This window comes from Odocoileus virginianus, chromosome 12, assembly GCF_023699985.2.
Source record: "Odocoileus virginianus isolate 20LAN1187 ecotype Illinois chromosome 12, Ovbor_1.2, whole genome shotgun sequence".
Taxonomy (NCBI): Eukaryota; Metazoa; Chordata; class Mammalia; order Artiodactyla; family Cervidae; genus Odocoileus; species Odocoileus virginianus.
This window is the reverse complement of record NC_069685.1, coordinates 41,224,840-41,246,922: the sequence shown is the minus strand read 5'-3', so window position 1 is coordinate 41,246,922 and position 22,083 is coordinate 41,224,840. Positions and strand designations below refer to the sequence as shown.

Below are 22,083 nucleotides of genomic sequence, written 5' to 3'. Positions count from 1 at the left end.
TTTAACAAAAAATAGTTTATTGCACAAAATTCAAGGAATTCCCAAGCACACTTAAATTTATAAAAAAATCAACATGCTTTTTAAAGTTACAATTTGTTGTGCATGGTGACACCTTTCCCCTGAACAGCCCCAACTTTAGGACTCCCTTTTAATGAGGAAATTTTTAACAGACATGAATAACTTAACACCACCGAGTTTTCTAGATCCTCTAAAACATGACCCTCAAGGATCCGATCATAACCTGAGACCACCATACGCTGAGAATCGCCTGGCACGGGAGTGAGTGACTTGTTTGAGTAAGGCTCAGAGTGTCTCACACACCCCCACACTACGCACGTCATGGGCCCTTGGGGAGGCTCCGAGACATTTCTCTTTCAGATCCGCTGGTCCCTTTCACTACTAGCAGTCTTTACATGACATTTAATTTTTGTTAAAAAAATACTCATAGGATTATATGTCCTGATGACTCTGCAGGCCCATGGCTTTAGCAGTATCCTTAAGACCAAGAAAAGTCTTTAAACTGAGGAAGAGTTTAATGAGAATCTGCCCAACACAGCCTTCCACGGGCTGTCTTCTTCAAGGCCCATCTTGGTACCTGGACCCCAGGCCAGAGAATGAGCCAGTTTCACATCCTACCAAAAACAATGCCTGTTACACCTCCCGAATAGTAGAACGAAGGCATGTAAATCCGTGGCATCTATGTGATGGGTACCGTGGAAAATTCAATGATAACCACCTTGCGATGAGTTATTTTTGGAACATAAGAAAATCAAGTCATAACATCGTGAAGTGTCCAAGCTGACATGGCCTCTAGTGAGGACACGAGGTACAAGATTAACAACATACACAAATGCAACGTGACGACGAATGTGTTTCTACAAGTACTCCAGACTTGACTGTTGCTTTCCATGAGGAAATTCCTAATTCCCACTTCTGCCCACGGAAGAAGAATATTTCAAATGCTGGGAGGCAGGAGTGCCAGTAAAGTCCCTCAGAGGAAAAAAAAAAAGCCTTAACAAACCAAGAGTAGGTGACTTCAGTCCAACTGCCTCCTTCAGGATGATCTGTTAAGGAAGCCTGGACACAAGGGCCCCAGCTCGGGAACTGCAGGACAGACACGACGGCACAAGGGGCACACAGGACGGGCAGGGGGCGGGGGCAGCCAGAGCGCTGGGGCCAGCCAGAGCGCTGGGGCCAGAGGCAGGCCAGGCTGGCACAGCATGGACGAGGCTGCTGCAGGAGCCCCAAGCAGGTGCTGCTGCTGAAACAGGGTGATTCCACAAAGGAAAAGGGGTGAAAGACAGACACTGGTTTTCTCTCGATAGACACACTCAAGATTCGCTCATCATTTCCTAAGGAAGAAGATGCATGATGATTTTCTAGAAGCCCTTAGCAAGGAGCGAGAAAGCAGCTACAAAGTGAGGCTAAGTGACTTCTTGGCTCTAAAATTAAAGGATAATGAAGCCAAAATAAATAAGAACGTAAATTACCATTTTTCTTTCCCAACAAAAACAGTTTTTTCAAAAATGATTTCCAACTTAGAAGGAAAAGTAGAATATATTTATAATGAAGTTTCAAGTATAATTTCCAAGAATAACCCTGTACAAATGATATACGTATTTTAGAAGTTCCAATATTTGCTGGAGAACTTTTTAAAATGCTAAACATCTTTCTGGTTAGTGCTATTTTAACCTTACTGGTTAACCTTCTAACAGCATATTGTGAGAGAATGCAAGCAGCTTAAAAACACCACGCTGTTTTCTCCACAAGAGACCCAGGTGATGAGGTCACATGGGCATGTCTGGCCTGATCAGTAACACCGCAGGCTTCATCTTCAGACCAGTCGCCCTGCATGGGGGGCACACAGACCCACTCTCTCTCTCTTAACCTGGAACAATAAACATTATTTGACATCATCTTAGCAAACTAGTGACAGACTTTCAAACCTTGAGTCTCAGTCATTCTAGGTGGGATCTCACACACTTGGGGTGTCTGGTTTCCAATAAGGCGTCCCACATGGGAGGCTCCAGAGACCCTCTTGTGCTGACCTGCCCCTTTCAGAAAACTTGCAGCTCTGTAGATGAGAGGGGAAGGCCCTTCTGAAGGCTGTCACACACACAGGCTGGCAAATCTCTTGATGACCACACAGGTACTGATGGACACTTCCACACAAAGGCAGAGTGGGAGGCCTGGGGAAGCCTTGCTCCCATTTTGGGAGCCTGCAGGCCGCCCTACCTTATTCTCCTCCCCTCCCCTCCTCTCTTCTCCTGAAGCCCCTCCCCACACCTCATGCGTCAGGTCAGCACCTGCTGACCGTGGTGTCTGTGTGGCATCCTGGTGGTCATCAGGCCTGCCCAGGGGTTGGCTGGGGTGAGTGAGGCCATGCAGGACCAGGGCTCGAACAGGTGAGCGTTGTGCACTCGTGACAAGGAAAGACCCTCAAAATAAAGTGAAACTAAAATAACAAAGAACTTCTAAGAATATTTGGCTTTGGGAGGTAAATACATTTCTTAAAATATAATTTTCTGACATTCCTAAATCCTACATGTACATTATTTCCTAACAGCAGATTTTCAAAAGGCAATCAATAAAAAGACAATTCGGATCATTCTTAAATAATATAAGGATATACTTTTTAAAGTTTAGATTATGATTTTCAGTATTTATATACATATCCTATGGAGAGATGGCTTTTGAAATCAAAATAAAATAAAATAAAAGCCAAAGGTGCAAATGAAGCCTCACTCCTGCAGGGTAGTAAAACTTACTGAATCAGGCAGGAAAGTGAGAAATCGGACTCAGCTGTGCAACGTCTCTACCAGCGACCGTCCGAGAGCAGCGTCTATGGTCGTGCCTAAGATACCTCCTTCTACACATATGCTTCAGACACATCCAAAAATGTCTCACTGAGACCTAAATTAGGTTTTTAAGATTTGGTCACTTCATGGGAAAAGCTGGTTGTGATCTGCAAATGATTATTTTTCAATCCTTGGCTCCTGTTTTGTTATTTTACTCCTTGAAAAGGCAAACGCAAAACTTAAATTTCACCTCTTAGAAAAACATAGAGCACACAGTCAAATAAATAACATTGATGAGAGAACACTCCTCGGGGTAGTTACAAACACTCGGGGTGGGGATGCTCGGCGGTCACTGTTCCAAGCCCTTCTCGCGGGGCCCTGCCCTGACCATGCCGCTCTGTGTCTCCTCTAGGGTTGGCGTGATCTCCCGGCAGTGAGGGGCTGGCAGGGTCCCCCTGAGTCCACGAGGACAGCGACTCATGCACAGTGACTGCGTGTGCCTCCATCTGGCGCTGCAGGCTGTCCATCTCCTGCCTGGGGAGACAGGGGAGGGAAAGGAAGGGACGTGGTCAAAGGAGAGCCAGGGAGGGTGCTGCTGCTCCCCTAGAGACAGCCCATCATCACCTGGGACTCAGCCCTAACGAGCCTCAACTGGACGGCAGGTGCTCACACTCAGGACCCACTGAACTTCTCTACTGGGACCAGCAAACTGATTGGGTCACAGAACAAAAGGGACTCTGGGCATTTTCCTCCGCCCACAGGCCAGGCAGCTCTGCACACACTGGCCGCTGCTTGGGGAGAATGTGGGGAAGACAGAGTTGAGTCTGTCCTTCCTGGCTTCTTCGGGGTCAAAAACAATACCTGCCCACACTCTCCAGACACGGGCTTCCTGCTGCCTGGCCACTGAGGGTCATTTAGCTCAGGATAGCTCCCACCTTAGAGACAGAGGGAGAGGCATGGGACCCCATGTTCCCCTCCCACCCCCCACCCCCAGAGCTGCTCAGCCTCTGCTGGACATGGGGTGCTGTAACAGGAAAGATTCTTCCAAGTTAAGCAGTTTATCTGCAATAGATTAAGCTGCGGGGCCCAGTGTGGGTCGTACTTGAGCTGCTGGAGACAGCTGTTGAGGTTCTTGAGGGGTTCCTTGCTCACGGCGGGTGGGGGCCGCAACAGCTCCTCCAGCAGCGAGGCCGGGACAGGGCAGTCAGGGATTTTCACCGGTGTCACGGGGCTGGAAGAGCTGGCTTCTCCTTTTGGCTCCTTTCTCTGTTTTTCAAAGCACATGGCTAGTTTCCCACTTGGAGGCTTACCCCCCCACCCCTTCCCCAAGGGTCCCTGCCATCACACGGGGGGTTCAGGAAATGTCTGCTGAATAGAAAATCTTCCTAACCATGTAACAAATACTACAGTCCTGTTTCTTCAGGGACATGGACCTGACCGGAGGCCCCCTAATGACAGCTCACAGGTGGGGCTTTCCAGAGAGACCAAGGCCTTGACTCTGAGTTTCCCTGAGAAATTAAGTCAATTTTCCAACTCTAAGACTCCCCTTCCTTGGACTCCCAACTTTTTCCACAGATAACCAAACCATGCTAAATAAACCTCTGAATCTGTGAGTTCTTTGCACCAGCTAAGTATTTACATAGGTTGAGGAGAAAAACAAACTGTGAGTAAACAGATAATTTGAAAGAGCTCATGACAGCAGTTTCAGGGGTTCCTGGGCCCCCGAGCCTGTTCTGGCAGCTGTGTGTCCCAGCTGGGCTCACCTAGAAGGCCCGGGACTCTTGTTAACACAAGCAAACCATGCCCTCATTTGGTCTGTAAAGCATATTACAATAAAATGGCATCTGAATTCATAGAAAGAGGCCAACGTTCTGTTAGAAAAAGCACTAAATTAAAAAGATTTGGCCGGTGATCCAAAAAGAATATGCCATCATCATCTCACATGGTAGTAGCCCAACGCTGGTTAACTGTAACTTTATGACTGAATGCCTGCCAACCATCAGCCCACACATCTACCACGGCCTACTGATGGCCCGGGCGGTCTCATACCGTCTTAGCTGCTCCTCGCCGCAGGTCCAGCTTGAGCTGCTGGTTTTGCTGGAGCAGTGTCTTCATGTTGTTCTTCAGTTCTGACACTTTAGCTTGAAGCATAAATTTATCTTTCTGGGTCATGGACAGGTCTTCCCGCACCATCTCCAGCTCAGATTTAATATTCTAAAGAAAGTGGAGTCATAGATTTTCAAAAACTGAAAGATCTTAAGCACCCTGCACAAATCTAGTTTGTATGTCACAATTCTAAGGGGCTGGGACTACTAGCCTGGCTTTGTACACCAAAGCTTTCATGTGACACTCCCCTCCCACCAACACTCCTCTCTAGGAGTCTACACTGAAGAGAATCCAGTTACAATTCTGTCCTCAACGTTCCCATGCAAACTTCGGAGCTTCTGTCAAGGAACCAGTAACATTCCCACAACATTTGACAATGAACCCAATCCTTGTTTAAATTCCAAGGTCAGCTACTAGAATAAGCTTAACTATTCCCGGGACAGAAGACAAGGCAGTTCTGATGATTACTCAAGCTGTCTATCCACATGTAGGAATCTCAGAGTCATCCCCCAACCCCCTACCCCGATCCCATCCTCGAGCAGTCAAGAGTCTATGTACATAGGCTTCTTCTCAGAGCAGCTCATCACACACTGGTGAATGGCACTCTCATATACTGGACTCAATGAGATCTCGTTCCTGGGACAATTGCACAGCTCAGCCCAGGGGCTCTGGTCTCTGCTGGGTGTCCCTCAGCTGCCTGATCTGGGCTGCTTTCTGAAACATGAACGATCTGGTGAGAGGACTCAATCCATCAAAAATGCTTGCTGTGCATGTAGCATGGTGCTTGGCATGGTACTGGGAAGAGCTGGGGGAGTGCTACTGGGGCCCTGACACGACCTGTACCTGCAACGACTGCTGTATTCCATCCAACTCCTGTTTACTCTGGTGTTCGGTCAAGTCCAGCTGCTGCTTCAAGGACTGGATTTCTCTCTCTTTCTGATCCACCTCCCATTTGAGATTTTCCATCTAGAGACAGAAAAACATCACATGACCCAAAGAATTTTAAAATGGCTTTCTTGCATTATAAAATTGCTGTAACTCTATCTCTTTGTATCATTTAATACACTTAGGAAAAAAAAAATTTCCTTTCCAAGAAGACAGGGAATGAAATGAATGTGTCAAGCAGAGTCTTGTTCTGTAAGCCCTGTTAACTGGGGAGGGAAAGCTGCCCAGTGAGTCACCTCTTGGTTTCCTACGGGCTCTTTGCTCAGCTGCTCATCCAGCTGTTTCTGCAGCAGCTGGAGCTGGGTCCGGGCCTCTGCCAGCTCCGCCTGGAATTCTGCTATTTCCTGCGAGTGCTTCCCCTCCTGGATTCTAGCACAAAAAACAAGAAGGAGTAAAATTACACTGTTCTTCCAATGAACTTCCCACTCAAAAATGCTTTCAGTTGACTGTTAGATGTCCTAGGTGACATTCGTAAGGACAAAACTCGCATATCGCACCCTGGGTGGGGACTATTCTAGGAGTTGTGAATGCACTCACTCAACTAACGCTCACAACCCCTGGGAGGGCTTCTCCATGAGCGCCCAATCATAGATTACAACAGGAGGGAAAGTGTTGCAGAGTTCAATGCATGTGCACTGCCCAACACATGTGCGCTTACACATGTTCGAGCCGAGGCCCCCCAGTGGGAGCCCACAGTGAGCACCGGTGGTGGGCACAGCCCCCAGGGCTCTCTGTCCTCACAGAAGGACCAGCAAGGCACAGAGTGGGAGCACACAGCATCAGGGCCAAAGTCTCAGTGTTAAGCTGCAGGCATTCTGAGATAGCAATTGGATGCATTTCTCCTCCTTAGATCTACCTCCAGAGATCTGCCCAGCAATTTGCTCGAACATAGGGGACCCTGGTGTTCGAAGGTGCTAACTGGAGATGAGATGGTGGCGGCACCCACTCCCACTTACTGGAGCCCGTCGGCCTCTGCCTGTAGCCTCTGCACCTCCTGCTCCTTGGCCTGCAGCTCCTTCTTCACCTCGCTCAGCTCTAAGGTGGCAGCCTTAAAGTGGCGGCGGTTGTGGCCCGCTTCTGCCTTGGCTGCAGCAACCTAAAACAAAAAACATTAGCATTGTCAAGGACAGAGGCAGAACCTCGCAGCACGTTTGGAGGCAGTTGCCCCAACCGCCCACCTCCTAGCCGCTCTTGCAGGCCTTCTTTCCACAGCTTCTCAAGGTGCCTGTCAAGGATGAAAGTACTGAACACGCACCTGGCCTGAAAGCGTGCAACATGGCAGCAGCACCTGCTGAGCAAACAGTTAAGTTCAACTTTCTGGGCCTCAGTGGTTCTTACAGTCTTTTTCAAGTGTATCTGCTTATTTCTTGTTACTTTTGTTCATAATTCATGTATTGAGGAAGAATCTACCTTTCTATCAGCCCGTCTAAGTGTAATAATGCTACTGCTCATTTTCCTTTTAGGATGTAACTAGCTTTTTCATGGTTACCAACATTTTATCTCAAGGTTTCTGAGAAGATAAGCAAATTCTCAGAATATAACAACATTTTTCATTTGCCTTTCCAATATTTAAGTTTTCTTGTCTAACTACACTAGCAAGTACTTCATGTAAAAGAAGTTTAATAAAAATATTTATAGTATATGACAAATGAATATAGAAAGAACTCATATATACCCGGAAAAAACTCCAATAGAGGGTATTAGCAGTGGTTGTCACTAGGTAGAGATTCAAGATACTTTAATCTCCACACACACTAAAAATTTTTGCTAGTATGTACTGTTTTTACAATGAGGACTATCAGACCAAATGTACTTGGAAAAATAAATAGGCATCTTTTACAATTACTGCCCTTAAAAAAAGAAATCAGAATCAAATAAACATCATCCCCCCAGCACTTCCAGTTAAAAATTGCCTAGTTACAACTTCTTTAAGGTGAGAATAAAACTATTAAGTGATACCTGAGTACAGATCAAAAGACAGGAAGGTGAGGGACAGAAAAGAAGGGAGTGTTGCTGATTCAGTTTAGAACCACCAGATGTGCAGCAACTGCAAGCAAGGATTAAATATGGCAAACGAGATGCATGTGGAGTCAAGAAGAAGCTAATAATTGATCACATTACAATATTCTTAATGTATCTTAAAACTAGTACTACTTTAAAAGAATGTCTGGGGACTTCCTTGGCAATCCAATGGTTAAGACCCTGTACTTTCAATGCAGGTGGTGCGGGTTCAGATTCCTACTTGGGGAACTAGATCCCACATGCTGTGCAGTGCACCCAAAAAATATTTTATAAAATAATAAAAAAATAAATAAAGGAATGTCTTACTGTCTCACTCATGAAATAAAAAAAAACTATTTCCTTCTAGCTCCAGTACATTGTCATGGAGAAATGTAAAAAAGTGGCAAAGCCCAGGTGACATGCACCTACACACGCAGGAGTGTGCCCACAACAAACATGTTCTGCCACTTGTTCTGAGAAGGCCCTGGGGACACGATGGCCAACAAGCCAGACCCTGTCCCAGGATGCTGATGTTCTCATGAGGAAAGAGCTACACAGAAACCACAGACAATGGACCATGATGGTAAAACTTTAAGTCTACAGCCTGAGGTCCACTCTGCTTGTGGGGTGGCCGGGGCAGGCCTGTCTGTGGGTCGAGCCACCTGATGCACTGGTGAACATCTGAGCGTGAAAGGTGGCAGCCAGGAAAACTGCTCTAGATGTTGAGAATGGCACGGATCTCCAGAACCACTGTTCTTGGATGCTTCTTCAACACAAATGGGGTCATCATAGACTGTTCTTCAGTTTGCTTTTCAGCTCCACACCACATGCAGTGCATTTTTCCCAGCAAAGACACAGCTGTGGAGCTCTGTGCACACATCTTAGACTCGCACGACTGCTCCTTAGTTTAATCTAAGCCCTTTCTTCCACTGATGAGTACGGAGACTCCCTCCAGGCTCTGTCACCAACCTTATGACGACACCCAGTCCTTGGAGCCATTAGCCAAGGTATTCACAGAGAAGTTCCTGGAAGGGAACTGATGGGTCAAGGGTACTAATACTGAGTTTTTAGACATTTACAAGTTACATTCCAAAAGGCGCTGGGAGGTTGCAGTCTGATACCAGCTGGAAGTCACACACCTGCTCCTCGAGGCTGTGCACCATCATCTTTTCCTTCTGTAGTGCGGCCTGCAAGGCCTGGACAAGCTGCTTCATCTGGCGGTCCTCTTCTTCCTTGCGCTGCAAAACTGCCTGCACCTACAGCACATTCCAAGAGGGGTAAGGAAAGAAGGACATCAAATTTGCAAAGCCTGAAGAGCCCTGGGAGAAAGCACAGGCCACTCTGATCAGGGTCATGTGAGGGAATCAAGCATCATGTGGGAACAAGACATCATGACATGTTATCAACAAAGGTACAAGCCAGGAAAGGAGTGAGATTTCTACTTCTGGAGAACACTGTTCTCAAAACTGAAATCTCAGATCACATGAGCACAATCATATGATCATATTCAAACATAGGGTTAGGAGCCCAAAAGATGCATATTTAAATCAGGGGTTATCAATGCAGTTGTCTTCATGGCAAGGCAGGTAACTCAGATGGTGGGTACTAGCACACAGGAAAATCTGGAAGCTCTTTAAAGTCTGGATTATTCAAGGCAGGGGTGGGGCGGGGCTGGTAAAAAACCCAGAGGGGCTGCAGAGCTGAGGAACTGACAGTGGGGTCTGTAGGGTGACATCCACCAGGGTTCGAACCCCAGTGCTGAATCACAGGAGGCCCTCAGGTCGGAGCTAGTAAAGGGTCTCCTCTGCACCCCCAGGGAACCTTAGGGACTGAGTCTAGTTCCTTTACAGCTCAGCTCCCCTGCTCCACCCCCACCTCAGGACAGGCAGAAGGGCTGAGGCTCCAGCAGATCCTCTGGGCCTCTGACTCCACGCCTCTACTCTGCAGGTGTCTGTGATGAAGCACAGACGATGCAGCCAAGGCCCTGAGAGTTTGCCTGGCCTGCAGCAGGTCTCCTCCTGCTTCTGGCAAATGAGCTCCAATACCTGAAGGTTCAGCTGAACTAGGTCTGCTTCCCTCTTGGCTAATGCTGTCTCTAAGATGCTGTTGTGCTCCCTCAAGGCTGCATTGGACTGCCCAAGGCCCGTGAGCTTCCCTCTCTCGTGCTCCAGTTCCAAAGCTAGCTTCTTATTTGACTCCTCAAGGCGCTTTATCTTCCTCCTGAAGCCTCTGGACTCTTGAAGCTGAAACAAATCAAAGTTGCTGGTTTGTGGAGCCACTGCACTCCAGGCACAGAATGATTAATACCACAATGCAACAACACACAGATGAGCACCAGATGCAGCGGACCCTCGCTCCACAGCTGGCAAGGCTGCCGTGGCCAGCCTGCTTCTCTCCTAGACCCACAGCCGACAGCCAGTCCTCTCCTGTGGACTTCTGGAGAAGCACATCTAGGTTGGAGCCCAGGTGGGCCCAGAGCTGAGTGTGACAGAGATGACCATGAACTGTGCACGCAGCCTGCAGCTCCCGACAGTCACCTTGGGACTCTGTGCAGAACCCAGGGGACATTACCATGCTGCAGTGTGTGGTATCACCTGAAGCCACAACCATCTCTGAGCCTGAGGGTTACATGGAGATCTTCCAGGCTGGGTTTCTTATTGGCCACACTGGAGCGAGAGCAGGCACAGCAGGCCTCACTGAACTGCATGCAGGGTGTCCAGCAGTGCAGGTGGTCAGACCCAGGGGAGTGGCTGGACAGCCCCCAGAAGCACAGAGTGGAGGCCAAGCACTCAGGCTGGGCTGCGCCCCGATCCTGCACGTGGGGTGGCGCTCGTCCCTGGGCAGTGCAACAGCAGGGCTTGGCCTACCTCATCCTCCAGCTCCAGCACCTTCTCCCGCTGTTCCTCCAGCTCCTGGCCAGTCAGCGAGATGACCTCCTGCAGCTCCCTCTCCAGCATCATCTTGCTGTGGCCGACAGCCTGCAGCTCCGCCTCCAGCGCCTGGACCCGCTCCTGATAGCCGGGACGGAAGGTGTATTCGGTCAGGGTTTCACTAAAGACCCCCACATAGCCCAGCTTCCCACCAACGGCGTGAGCCTGCCAACCACATGAGACAAGCAATAGGCTCTCTATAGCGTTCCCTCTCCTTCAAGAGACGAAATCAAGTACCAGGTGTCACATAGTAATGACTCATAAACTAACTTTTTCAGTTAATGCTTTGAAAATACAGAAAAGTAACAGCTATAAATTATTGTCTTTGGCAAATAAGTGAGTAGATTAAACAGACAGATACTTTAAAACAAAAAAGAAACTGCAAGTAAGTTCTCCTGATACTGTATAAAGTAAGCATGTGAGAGGGAATACTGAATTTATGTATTTTGGCAAGAGAACACCACACTATGCTACAGTGTCCTCCAACTCAGGATTTTTCAATTTGAGAGACGAGAAAAACAAATATGAGAAAAAAAATACAATTACTAAGCTTAAGTGAAATGACTCAAATCTGTGGGTTATAAATGAAATGCAAATTAACTGAGGCAGAGTTTCATACCTACGAGCGGGTGTGAAGGGAGGTGGTAGGCTCCACATTGCTGGGATCTGGGGAACCAGGGCACTTGTGACTGACAGACTGACAGTGCAGCACCCAAGGGAAACCTGAGAGCCTTCACGTGTGAACACACCCCCTACACACACACACACACACACACACGCGCGCGCGCGACAAGCACACCTGCCCTGCTGCCCTGTCCTCCATCCTAAAGGCTCTCCCTCAGGACGCTGGAGTAGGAAGAGAGGTTCCAGACGACTCAGCCCTCGACCCTTGCTGTGTGCACATTCCCTGCTCCTTCTGACCCCAAGCGTTTCATAGCCACTTCCATCCACTATGCTGCACATGTTGTCTGTCCCATGGGCTTGTCTCCAGCACCACCCCCACCCCCATGCCCCTGGGGCTGGCCTCCACGAGGCCTCCCCATCAGCTCCTCCTGTTGCCATCCTGCCACCTCCACTCAGCTCCCAGCACCTCAGGTACCGTTATTACCCCTGCCCACCCCCGCCCTCACCTGGGACTTTCCAACAGGGCAGTGGTCAGGTCTCAGCCTGCTCTGTCTCACGTAAGAGAAAGTCCGAACTAGCCCTAGAGCCAGACACCCAGCCAGCCGCGTGCCCCCCAGACCCAGCGCACAGCACAGCCAGCACAGGAGCACCCCTCTGCTGAGATGCCCTTTCACTGAAGACGAGTTCAGATGTCACCTTTCCCAAAAGTTTTTCTGGACTCCCCAACCCTCATCCTGAACCCTCGCATGCTACACTCGTGTGCTCACAGAACTTCACCTACTTACAGAGCCTCTTCCCCACAATGAGGCAGAGGAGGACTGGAGTGAGCAGGGGGCACTCCACTCGCTTCATCAGGGTCCCTGGTCATTTCATGACCACGAGGTATTTTAGAAAAACACTGCCCACATGCTTGCCCCACACCACTTTTCTAGACCCTCTTAAGAGGGTTTCGGAGGGGAGTTGCCTATAAATGTCACGCCCCTACACCAAGTCTCTGCAAGTGGCCGAAGCAAATGAGTTACTCACATGCAAGGTGAGGTCGCTGCTGCCGGCGGCCGCCTGGGCTCTCAGCTGGCTGAGCTCGGCCTCGGCCGCCTCCTTGGCCGCGAGAGCCTCCTGCAGGCGGCGGCTGAGGATGCCCACCGCGCTCTCGTAGGCCTTGTGCTTGGTCTTCATCTCCTTCTGTGCGCTGGTCAGGTCCGAACCCAGGCGCTTCACCTTCTGCTTCTGCTCGGTGATGGCCCTGGGGCGGGCAGACGGAAGGAGGTTTCAGCTCACCTCAACTCACATGCCACACCAAGCAAGCACGAGCACATGTGCATCCAAGCCCCATGCCTCAGGGCTCTGCAGGGAGGCTGTCTCGGCTCCACCCTGTCCAGATCTGCCTCCCTAGGATGTGGTTGGTGGGTGCCCCTGAGGAGCCCAGCACTACATTTCAACTGCCCCGCTCCCCTTTTGGAGCTGTTTAAATGATTTGGTGGAGGCAGAAAGAGTCCTCTCCTACCAAAAAGAAAGGCTTCCAGTGATCCTCCTGATCAGCAAGAAACTCAACATTCAGGCTCACAGTAAAGCAGCGGCTGACCAGAGCAGAGCGCTGTGGGACACGCCTTGGGAGTGGAAGGGCCTGGCGTGGGCTGAGGGGGACCAACACAAGCGTCCACCCTGGGCAGGGAGCTGGGGCAGGAAGGGCACTGCAACAAGTTCTTGACACGGAAAAGTAACAAAAACAACAACAGACAGGAGTGTTTGTGAAAGGATATGTTAGCACATCCATGTGTAACTGTCAAGTCTGGACAGAATCACTTTTGCAGCTTTAAATCTGGACTCTGACATCTAGGCCTCCTGAGGTAGACCAGTAAGGACTGGACACAGGGTGCTGGGGTCCCCTGCATGGCTCATAACCCCGCCCGGCCTCCCCCACACGCCCCGCCCGCATACTTCGTGGCTTCTTGCTGCAGCTCTTCTATCTGTTTCTTGAGTACCTCATTGGCCTCCGTCAGAGCAACCATCTGCTCTTTATCAAACTGCAAAGACTTCAAAAAAAGACAGGAAAAGACAAAATGAGGAGCGTCAGGCCCTCGACCCGAAGCCCCAATATTGGGACCAGCTTCCTCGCAGGTAAATGGCGCCCTCTCAGGGCTGCCTTACAGGACACGGGTTTTAAGGAAGATTTGGACAGAGGGTCCTGAGGTAAGTGACCACTTTAACAAAGGTTAGGAGCACCCTGAGTTGCCTGTGCCAAGGAATGTGGTGGAAACAAGTGAGAAGAACTGGCCAGGGGGAAAACCTCTGGCCTCCACATCCCACCTGGGGGCCGCACCGGACTCCCTGACAGAGCCCCCGGGCCCCTCCCTGGTTTCTCCCAGCATTCTCGGAGTAGCCTTGTGCCCCCTCCTGGCCTCACCCACTGCCCTGTCTCCTCCTGTGCAGTGAGCACCAGCCCCCAGGCCCAGCTCAGCCCTCACAGACCGAGCCCCTCAGTGAGCCCCGTGCTCCCATAGCTCCCAGCCCTCTTGTCCTGCCTGCACCCTCACAGCTCTCAGCTGTGGCCTCCGGCCCACCTGCCCCCCTAGACCTTGCCTGGTCTGCTTGTGGGATTTCTGACGCATCACATGTAAGACAAAGCCCTTGGTCTGACTCCCTGCCACTGCTCTCCCCAAATCTACTGTCTGCCTCAGTTTCTCACACTTGACATGGTCCTCAGCTGCAGGAATCTGGCCTGAGGTCTCCCTCTCCCCGTCCCATTCCAGACACCCTCTCTGACACTGCCATCACCATCTCTCATTGGCTCCCGCCTCCACGCTTGCCTCCCCTCGACCACAGGGGCCTTCGGGCATGCACAGCAAATCCGGCTGCACCACACTTAAAACCCAGAGCACAAACCAGTGTATTCCTCACACACCCTGCCACACGCACAGAACTCTCTGCCATCCAGCAGCTCCCTGGCTTTCTGCTGACTCTTTAGCTCTCAGACGCTGGTTCCAGGCCTATCTCAGTAGCTCCCTCACAGCTGTATCTCTGCCTGGACCACCCCTCCCAACCCCCCAGCATCTGAGCTCCAGGAGGACTTTTTCCAGGCTACTTTTCTAAAAACCTGTCCACGTGTCCCTGCCCACCCACCACACAGACCCAGGCACGTTCAGCTGAACCCTCACACGTCAAAGACGCCCCAAACCTGTAACTGCGTCTCCATCTCATCACGCTCCCTCTGTGCGGACTGCAGGTGCCCTTCGAGATCCACCACCTGCTGCCGGACCTGCGACATCTCCTTCTGCAGGCGTGAGTGCTCCACCTCCACGGACTTCTTCTCCCCTTGAAGTTTCATCAACTCCTGCCGCAACTCCTTCACCTCCGAGTCCAGCCTCTTCTTTGTGGCCTTCAGCTCGCTGATGAGCTGGTCTTTGGAGGTGGCATCGCGGCGGTAGGCCTCCACCATCACCTGCCCAATGAGACAGAAGCTGCAGCCAGGGGGGTGGGGCTTCCAAACGGTGGAATGGCGTAAACAAGAACACTCACCGCTTACATCTACAACACTTTTGGGGAGCTAAAGATAATGTATTTCACAAAGTGCAAGATACCACCCACTGAGACGTCACAATTTTACACTCCTCAACAGGTCTGGGTGAGTCACATAGCAATTACGCCAGCCACTGGGGGTCCTGACCATGTCACCTTCTTGGGGGAATGTGGCCATTCCTTCTCCCTCTACTTGCTCTGCCTGACTTCTTAAGGCACCCCCGCTTGCATCTCAGTGATAAAACCCCCCACCACTTACAACATTCTCAGTCGCCCTTCCTCAGACCCTTGGTGACACTCTGTGTTCATTCCTCCAGAGCAGAACTGGCTTCACTAATGTGTAACACCTTATTTCAATGCTAGACTGTGGTGTGACTGTTATCAGACACGTTGAACAGGACGCTTGGGGCTCTGTGGAAGCAACATGTGCTCATGCTACATGATGGTAGGGTACACGATCCGTGAGATACAGATGCCAAGCCCACCCTGAAAATGCACCTGACTTCAGAGATATAAAAATGGGAGGGGTGAGATGTGTGTTTTAGAGTCAGTGAAGTGCCTTAAAAAACCTGGAGCCAAGATGTTACAGTCCTCTTGAGTGATTTCTTTCCAGTGAAAAGATTAAACATATAGGATTTTCTTCACACACTTGTTTCATGGCAAGAAAACTAACCATGCATTCTTACCTTTTGTTGAAGAAACTGTTCCTTTATTTTCTGTGTCTGCTTTTTCAGAGCGCCAGCTTCCTGCTGCAGGTGCTCCACCTGAGGGACACGAGGGCAGATGTTACACTGATGGCTCCAGGAGGGCCCTGTGTCTCAGGGAGACACATGTGCACAGAGGCATCAACAACTTGCCTCCGAGCATCCTGTCCTAGAAGGTAACAGTCAACCAGTGTCTGCACAAAAAGTGCACCTACTCCCTGGAGAGAAAACATGTCACTGACTTCCTTTTGATGCTCATCAAACAGGATTTGAAGACAACATTGTTCCCGACATTAATTCTGCTTCCTCCACACCCTACAGCTTTCTTGTTCGGTATTTGTTTACTGGTTGCTTGCATCACAGCATGGCAGCTCCCAGGTGTGGGACCGTCAGGCCATCTCCCCACCCTCGCCCACTCTTGTCGATGTGTCCTGGAGGTCACGCTAAAGTCAAGCAGCCAGGAAGGAAAAAAAATCAAAGTTCTATGTGGCTTTTCCCAAGTCTGAGCTCCTCATTGTAGATAGACTGAAACCAGCATTTCTTGGCAGATTACTTTCAAAGCCTCCAACAACTCAGTTTTCTAGATCTCAGCCATCTCCACACTCAGCCGCTGACCCAGGACTGGAAGCACCACACTAGAGGCTATGGACCCTTTCCCCACTGAGCCCACTGAGCCCTGGACCCTGCCCTGCAAGTGTTCCTCCATGTTTACAAAGCACGGTGTACCAAAACAGGACCAAACAAATAAAACGAATGGCCAGACAATGAGCATTACTTCTCGTATGCATGATTTCCATTCATAACAAACTGACAACAAACTGCATTACCTGGCTGGACTTGATGGCTAATTCTTGTCTCAACTGCTCTAAAGTGTCCAACGTGTCCTGGGCTCCTTCTTCCAGGCGCTTCACCCCTCTATCGAATTCCTCCCTGCTGCTCTGGGCTGCCTGCAGAGCCACCTCCAAGACGATCTTCTCGTTCTGCAGGGCCTGGATGGCATCTTCTCTGGAGGCAGCCTCCCCCTGCAGCTCGTCCAGCCTGGCCTGCAGCTCATCATAGCGCACCTGCAGGTCCCCAAGGGACTGCTCCCTGGTCTGCAGAGTCTCCTGCGTTGAGGTGAACTGCTTCAACAGGTCCAGGTGCTCCTGCTGCAAAGCCTCCAGCTGCTGGTCTCGCTGATGTAAAGTCAACTTCACCTGAAAAGGAACCAAAGTCAATGTGACTGCTCTTGAGCACACAAAAACACTGTGTGCTCCAAGAGTTTACTTTTTCTGTGCTCAGGTTTTAAACAATCTGGATGGATGCTCTGGAGGCAGCCTTCTGTGTAAAGAACATGAGTAGAAGATGGACAGACCAGCACAAACGAGCACCGTGAGGCTGGCCGTGGCACCGGGGCAGTGACGAGAGCCCCAGCGGGTGCTTGCCTGCTCCAGTTGCTGCTCCAGCACTGCTGCCGAGGCCACCATCTTTTGCAGCTGCTCCTTCTCATCTTCAAACTCCTCCAGCCTCCTCTGCAGGTCCTCCTCCACCATCGTCTTTGCCTCTTGAATCTGCACAAAGGCAGCTTCCTGGTCCAACATGTCAGCCTGGGCCCAGAAGAAAGAGCATTTCTTAAAAAGAAGGACTTGGACTTCCCTGGTGGTCCAGTGGTAAAGAATCCGCCTGCGAATGTAGGGGACATAGGTTTGATCTCTGGGCTGGGAAGATTCCATATGACTCAGAGCAACTGAGCCCGTGTCCCACAACTACTGAGGCTGTGCTCTAAAATCCAGGAACTGCAACTACTGAAGCCAGTGCACCCCAGGGCCCGTGCCTCACAACAAGAGAAGCCATGGCAACGAGAAGCTAGTGCACTGCAACAAAGAGCAGCCCCCATTTCCCGCAACTAGAGAAAGCCTACATGTACCAAGGAAAACCCAGCACGGTCAAAATAAAGAAGTATTTTTTAAAAAGCAAGATAACCTGATGGCTACAGATTCAGCAGACAAACCAACCACCCTGGAGAGAAGCCCTGGTCTCCATCACCAACCTGTCCATGACCCACAGACAGAGAGCCCAAAGGTGACAAGAGGGCAGAAAGCTGGTGCCCTCCACTGCCCACGAGACAGGCTAGCTGTTTACTCCTCTACCTACGATTCCCCTGCTGCCTCTTGCCCTGACCCGGCTGAAGAGAGAAGCAAGCAGTCCACCCGGTTTTAAGAACCAGGATAAAGTGATGAATAAAACCGCCACGACGACCACTTGTGTGAAGACAGGCTATACAGCACGTCCCCACTTTGGGGTGTGATACATGGCACACTTTCTTCCACAAGATTATTTCCTGATGCCACGTGGTAAAACTAGAGATCAGGGCCAATGAGGCAAATACGGCATTCATCATGACTATGCAGATAAGACTGCACACCTGGGTGTTTTCTTAGGGAAAAAAACATGAGCTTATAACTTAAAATCTTCTCAGTTCTTTGACACTGAGCCCTTGAAACATGTTTGACAATACATGACTGTCTTTTAACATCCACATCATCTGTGAGGACAAAGGAGCACGTGGGGAGACAGGGACCACCCTTGTCACAGGATGCCAACCTTCCACATGCTCCTAAAAGACCACTGACATTCTCGGCATAAAACTGCCCTGAATACATTACCGAGATGCCGTAGACCCTTGCTCTCCTTTACTTTTCCAACAAGCCTCTTAAGCAGGTATTATTATCCATATTTAATATAAAGAAAACAAAACCCAGAGAGGTTAAGATATTAAGTCCAGGGCCTCAGAGCTGACAAAGAGCATAGTTCAAAGCCTCTGCACCTCCTTCCCCGGGAATAATCCATGATGTCTGAACATGGTCCTAACTACTCCTCGTGGCTGCTGGAGGGTGAAATGTTAATGCAGGCTGAGGGCTGAACTAGGCTGGCCTGCATGGTGGCTCTGAGAAGGGCCACAGGTTACCACTAACAACTCAAGAGACAAGAGACAGATGGGCATAGAGCGAACATGAGGGACAGAATCCCAAAACCTTAGATCACTGCAGATGGTTCAAAAAGGACATTTTAAAAGATATACGGACATACATACATATATGGTACTAATGTTTACATATGTGTGCGTGTATTGTTTTATTTTCTTGATCAACATAAAGGAAAAATACCCAAACCCCAAGACAACACTGACCCAGAAGCAGCTTGGCCCACCTCAATGCCCTGGAGCTGGGCGGCAATGCGCTCCTTCTCCTTGATGGACCTCTGCTGGGTTTCCGTCAGCTGGTGGGACAGGGACACGTTCTCAAGCTTCAGGTGCTCCAGAAGGCCCGCCTGGCTCATCTGTCCAACCTTCAAAGAAAAACAACACAAAGTTTCAGGTTGCTAGATTCCAAACACAAGCCCAGCCTAGTCCGGCCCCTCACTCTGGTGGCCTCAGGGTCTCTGCACAGCGCTGGCACCCAGGAGGGCCGTTCCCCAGGGCCCCTCCATGCAGGGCCTCACTGCTGGCAGCCACTGTGACCCTTGGGCCATCCGGCTTCTGTGTGCTTTAAGAGGGGCTAGCTGGCAGCCCAGACTCAGTGCTCATCACCCCATGATGGTGCAGTCTGTTGCAAGACCTGCACAACTGTTTCCACTGAAGATGCATCCCTGAGCCCCTCAGGTGAGAGGCCTCATTGTGGCGGCAGGGACAGCCAGGAATCTACTCATCAAATGAACTGATCTATGGGGAGACACATCTTGGGCCCTGCCCTCTCAATGTCTGACTACCCTGGACATATCAGGCTGACCCTGGCCATTCCTAGGAAGAGGCACTGGCTATCCACTGTGTCTGACCCAGACCTTCAAGCACATCCCTTCCAGAGCCAACGTGAACACTCCAAGACTTGTAAGGTGCCAGGTGCGGCCAGACATTGTGAGCTTCAGGGTCTAAAATGGAAGGTGCCCAAAGCAAGGGAAAGCATCATTCGCCGGGATTTTATTTCAAGGTAACAAAAGAATAAAGACCACCCTGCATTCTCCTCTCGCCTGAGCATTCCTGGGACACATCTATGCTACTGGGAAAAGAGGGCAAAAACTTATTACACACCCTAATTAAGGAATACTGAATTTGGGTGCCAAAGGTATTTGAATAAAGCAGCTATGCTTCTCAAACTGCCATTCCCTTGGAATCTTCCTTTTTTGTCTTCCAAATGCCATTTCTGACTTATGTTAGGACACATAAATCTGGCTTTCAAAAATTTTTTTATGCATCAAAAAATCCACAATAGCTTCAAAATTGCATTGATTTGCAATGATTTATTTCCACCTACACTGTACGTAAACAAATGCTTATCTATATGGTCCTCTTTTAAACAGCACATGTTGAATCACATTCTGTGCTACTGTTTTATAATTGTTCTCATTTAGCAATATATTGTGATAACTTTTTCTGATTAAAAATTAATTTTTGTGTTAGAAAACTTATGAAAATAAAAATGACCCAAAAGGGTACTGCCAAAAAAACACAAATTTTAAAAAACTGGTTTTATATTTGTAGATTATAGATTTTTTTAAAAAGGAGTTTTTGGAGGAGTAAGTACTTCATATCCTCCACATAAGAAATAAAGTTTCAATGTTTTAAATATTTTAACAAGTTAAATTACAATATTTAATCTGGACCCCCCCAAAAAAGGGAGCCTATAAAACCCACAGCAAAATTCAAAGAGAAGACAGGCTGACCAAGGCACCATCAGCACCTTCACAATTGGTCCAAACCCTGAGATTTGGGGCAAAGTGTATTATAGCAATTTGCTACTACTCCCGAGTGCGTCCAGAGCACCTTGCAGACCTTGACCCACACCTGCTCCTACTGACACAGAATCAGGGGCCAACACGCTTGCACCCTAACAACATGGAAAGACAGAGTGGGAAGTGTTTCCTCTGGGGTCCAGGAAATGAATGTTTTCTGGAAGGATCTGGTGATCACGCAGTTGGAGGGAGGAGCAGCTCTGCTGGGAAGCAGCGTGTACCGTGTTCTCTGCACGAGAAACACGAGACAGGAGGTGGTGATAGGCGAGAGAGCCAGGGTATAAGAGGTCCAGGACCCCAGCAGGCATGGATTTGACAGCTGGGTTCAGACACCAGGCGCCCCCCAGAGAGGGGATGGGATGGACTAGTCAGAGCCAGGAACACAGGACGTCCCAGAAAGGGGGACTTTAGAATTTAAAATGTTCTAGCAGAAGCTGTGTCAGAAGATCACAGAAGGCAGTGACTACACGTCATGGGGTGTGAGCTAGATGGGTGGTCAACGGATTTTAACAAAACCTCTCTGTAAAATATAAACTCAGAAGTCTTTTCAATATGGAGGAAAAGCAAGTGTTCCACGTGAGTCAAGCAGTGTGGCCCTCTGGCCATGGTGGGGGCCGTACCTGGATGTGGGCCATCTCGCCCTGCAGCCTGACCCGGGCCTCCTGGGCCAGGGCGAGCTGCTGCTGGTACCACTGCCGGACACTCTGCAGGGACGCGATCTCGGCCTGGGACGCCTTCAGCTTGCTGGTGAGTGTGGCGCGCTCCAGCTGCACCTGCTGTAGCTGGCTCTGCAAGGCTGTCATCTGCTGCCGCAGGTCGTGCACTGAAACAGGCAAGCACAGTACTCAGGCCGCTGCATGGTCTGGGAAGCCCGGCCTTTGCAGAGAGCGGGGACCCGCTGGTTCTCCTCTTCAGCATCGACGTCTTAAGTGCAAGCGAGGGCACTTAACCCTGGAGCAGGGTGATCCAGGTTGGGGTCTGGTCACTTCTCATCAACTAATAACACAAAACCTTGTTTTACATGGGATTCTGTTGAAAGACAACTGACTTCACTTTCTGTGGATTCATTAACACTGAACTGACAGCCGACAGCACCCAACCTCTGCCTGGATGAAGCTTGTCTAACATAAGGATTTTCTCTGAAAAGCGCACCAAAACCATCCTGCACTTAGGAACACCAGACAGTGTTGGGGTTTATTGTAAATAGCAAAACCACCCCCAAAAGCACAAAAATGAAAAAACAAACAAACAAAAAATGGCACTAAATCGACCACAAAAGGGCACTTGGGGAACAAGAAGTGAACTGGGGAAACTGAGCCTTGTACATCAGGCAACCCCCATGGTTCTCTGCTCTGCACCTGTCTGTAAACAGCTGGAAAGAGCTCTGAGTAGATTAAATTCAGTGAGTCGGTGAATTCACAACTAGGGAATGTGCAAACAGGGAGAGCGACTGTGTGTCTGGGAGCTTTCTGGCTTGAGACTTTGGCCTGATGAAGTCTGTGAGTCATCAACAAACTCAGGAACGGTATCCACAAGAAACTCCACTGGTTTGCTGATACGGTCAACTCTTAACACGGATGATGGCAGGGAGAGCAGACAGGAAATCACAGCACAAACCCAAGTCATAGCCCGAACAAAACCAGTCAAATATTTACAAAATAAACTTCACCAAACATTTAAGAAAAAACTTAC

At 49.7% G+C, this 22,083-nt stretch overlaps 1 protein-coding gene across 5 annotated transcripts in view; it reads right to left on the bottom strand.

Moving 5' to 3' along the window:
• Nucleotides 1-22,083, bottom strand: part of GOLGA3 (golgin A3) — a 45,023-nt gene continuing 22,940 nt past the window's right edge. For all 5 annotated transcript variants that reach the window (XM_020905698.2, XM_020905702.2, XM_020905701.2 and 2 more), the window contains exons 8-24: nt 21,012-21,214; nt 18,814-18,951; nt 17,049-17,210; nt 16,452-16,820; nt 15,607-15,684; nt 14,580-14,843; nt 13,343-13,437; nt 12,431-12,647; nt 10,718-10,861; nt 9,896-10,093; nt 8,990-9,106; nt 6,806-6,945; nt 6,086-6,218; nt 5,748-5,870; nt 4,848-5,012; nt 3,901-4,064; nt 1-3,332 (exon numbers count right to left, since the gene is read on the bottom strand). In XM_020905698.2, the coding sequence (XP_020761357.2) occupies nt 3,116-3,332; nt 3,901-4,064; nt 4,848-5,012; nt 5,748-5,870; nt 6,086-6,218; nt 6,806-6,945; nt 8,990-9,106; nt 9,896-10,093; nt 10,718-10,861; nt 12,431-12,647; nt 13,343-13,437; nt 14,580-14,843; nt 15,607-15,684; nt 16,452-16,820; nt 17,049-17,210; nt 18,814-18,951; nt 21,012-21,214 (2,927 nt within the window). In that variant the 3' untranslated portion in view covers nt 1-3,115. The remainder of the gene's footprint in view (nt 3,333-3,900; nt 4,065-4,847; nt 5,013-5,747; nt 5,871-6,085; nt 6,219-6,805; nt 6,946-8,989; nt 9,107-9,895; nt 10,094-10,717; nt 10,862-12,430; nt 12,648-13,342; nt 13,438-14,579; nt 14,844-15,606; nt 15,685-16,451; nt 16,821-17,048; nt 17,211-18,813; nt 18,952-21,011; nt 21,215-22,083) is intronic.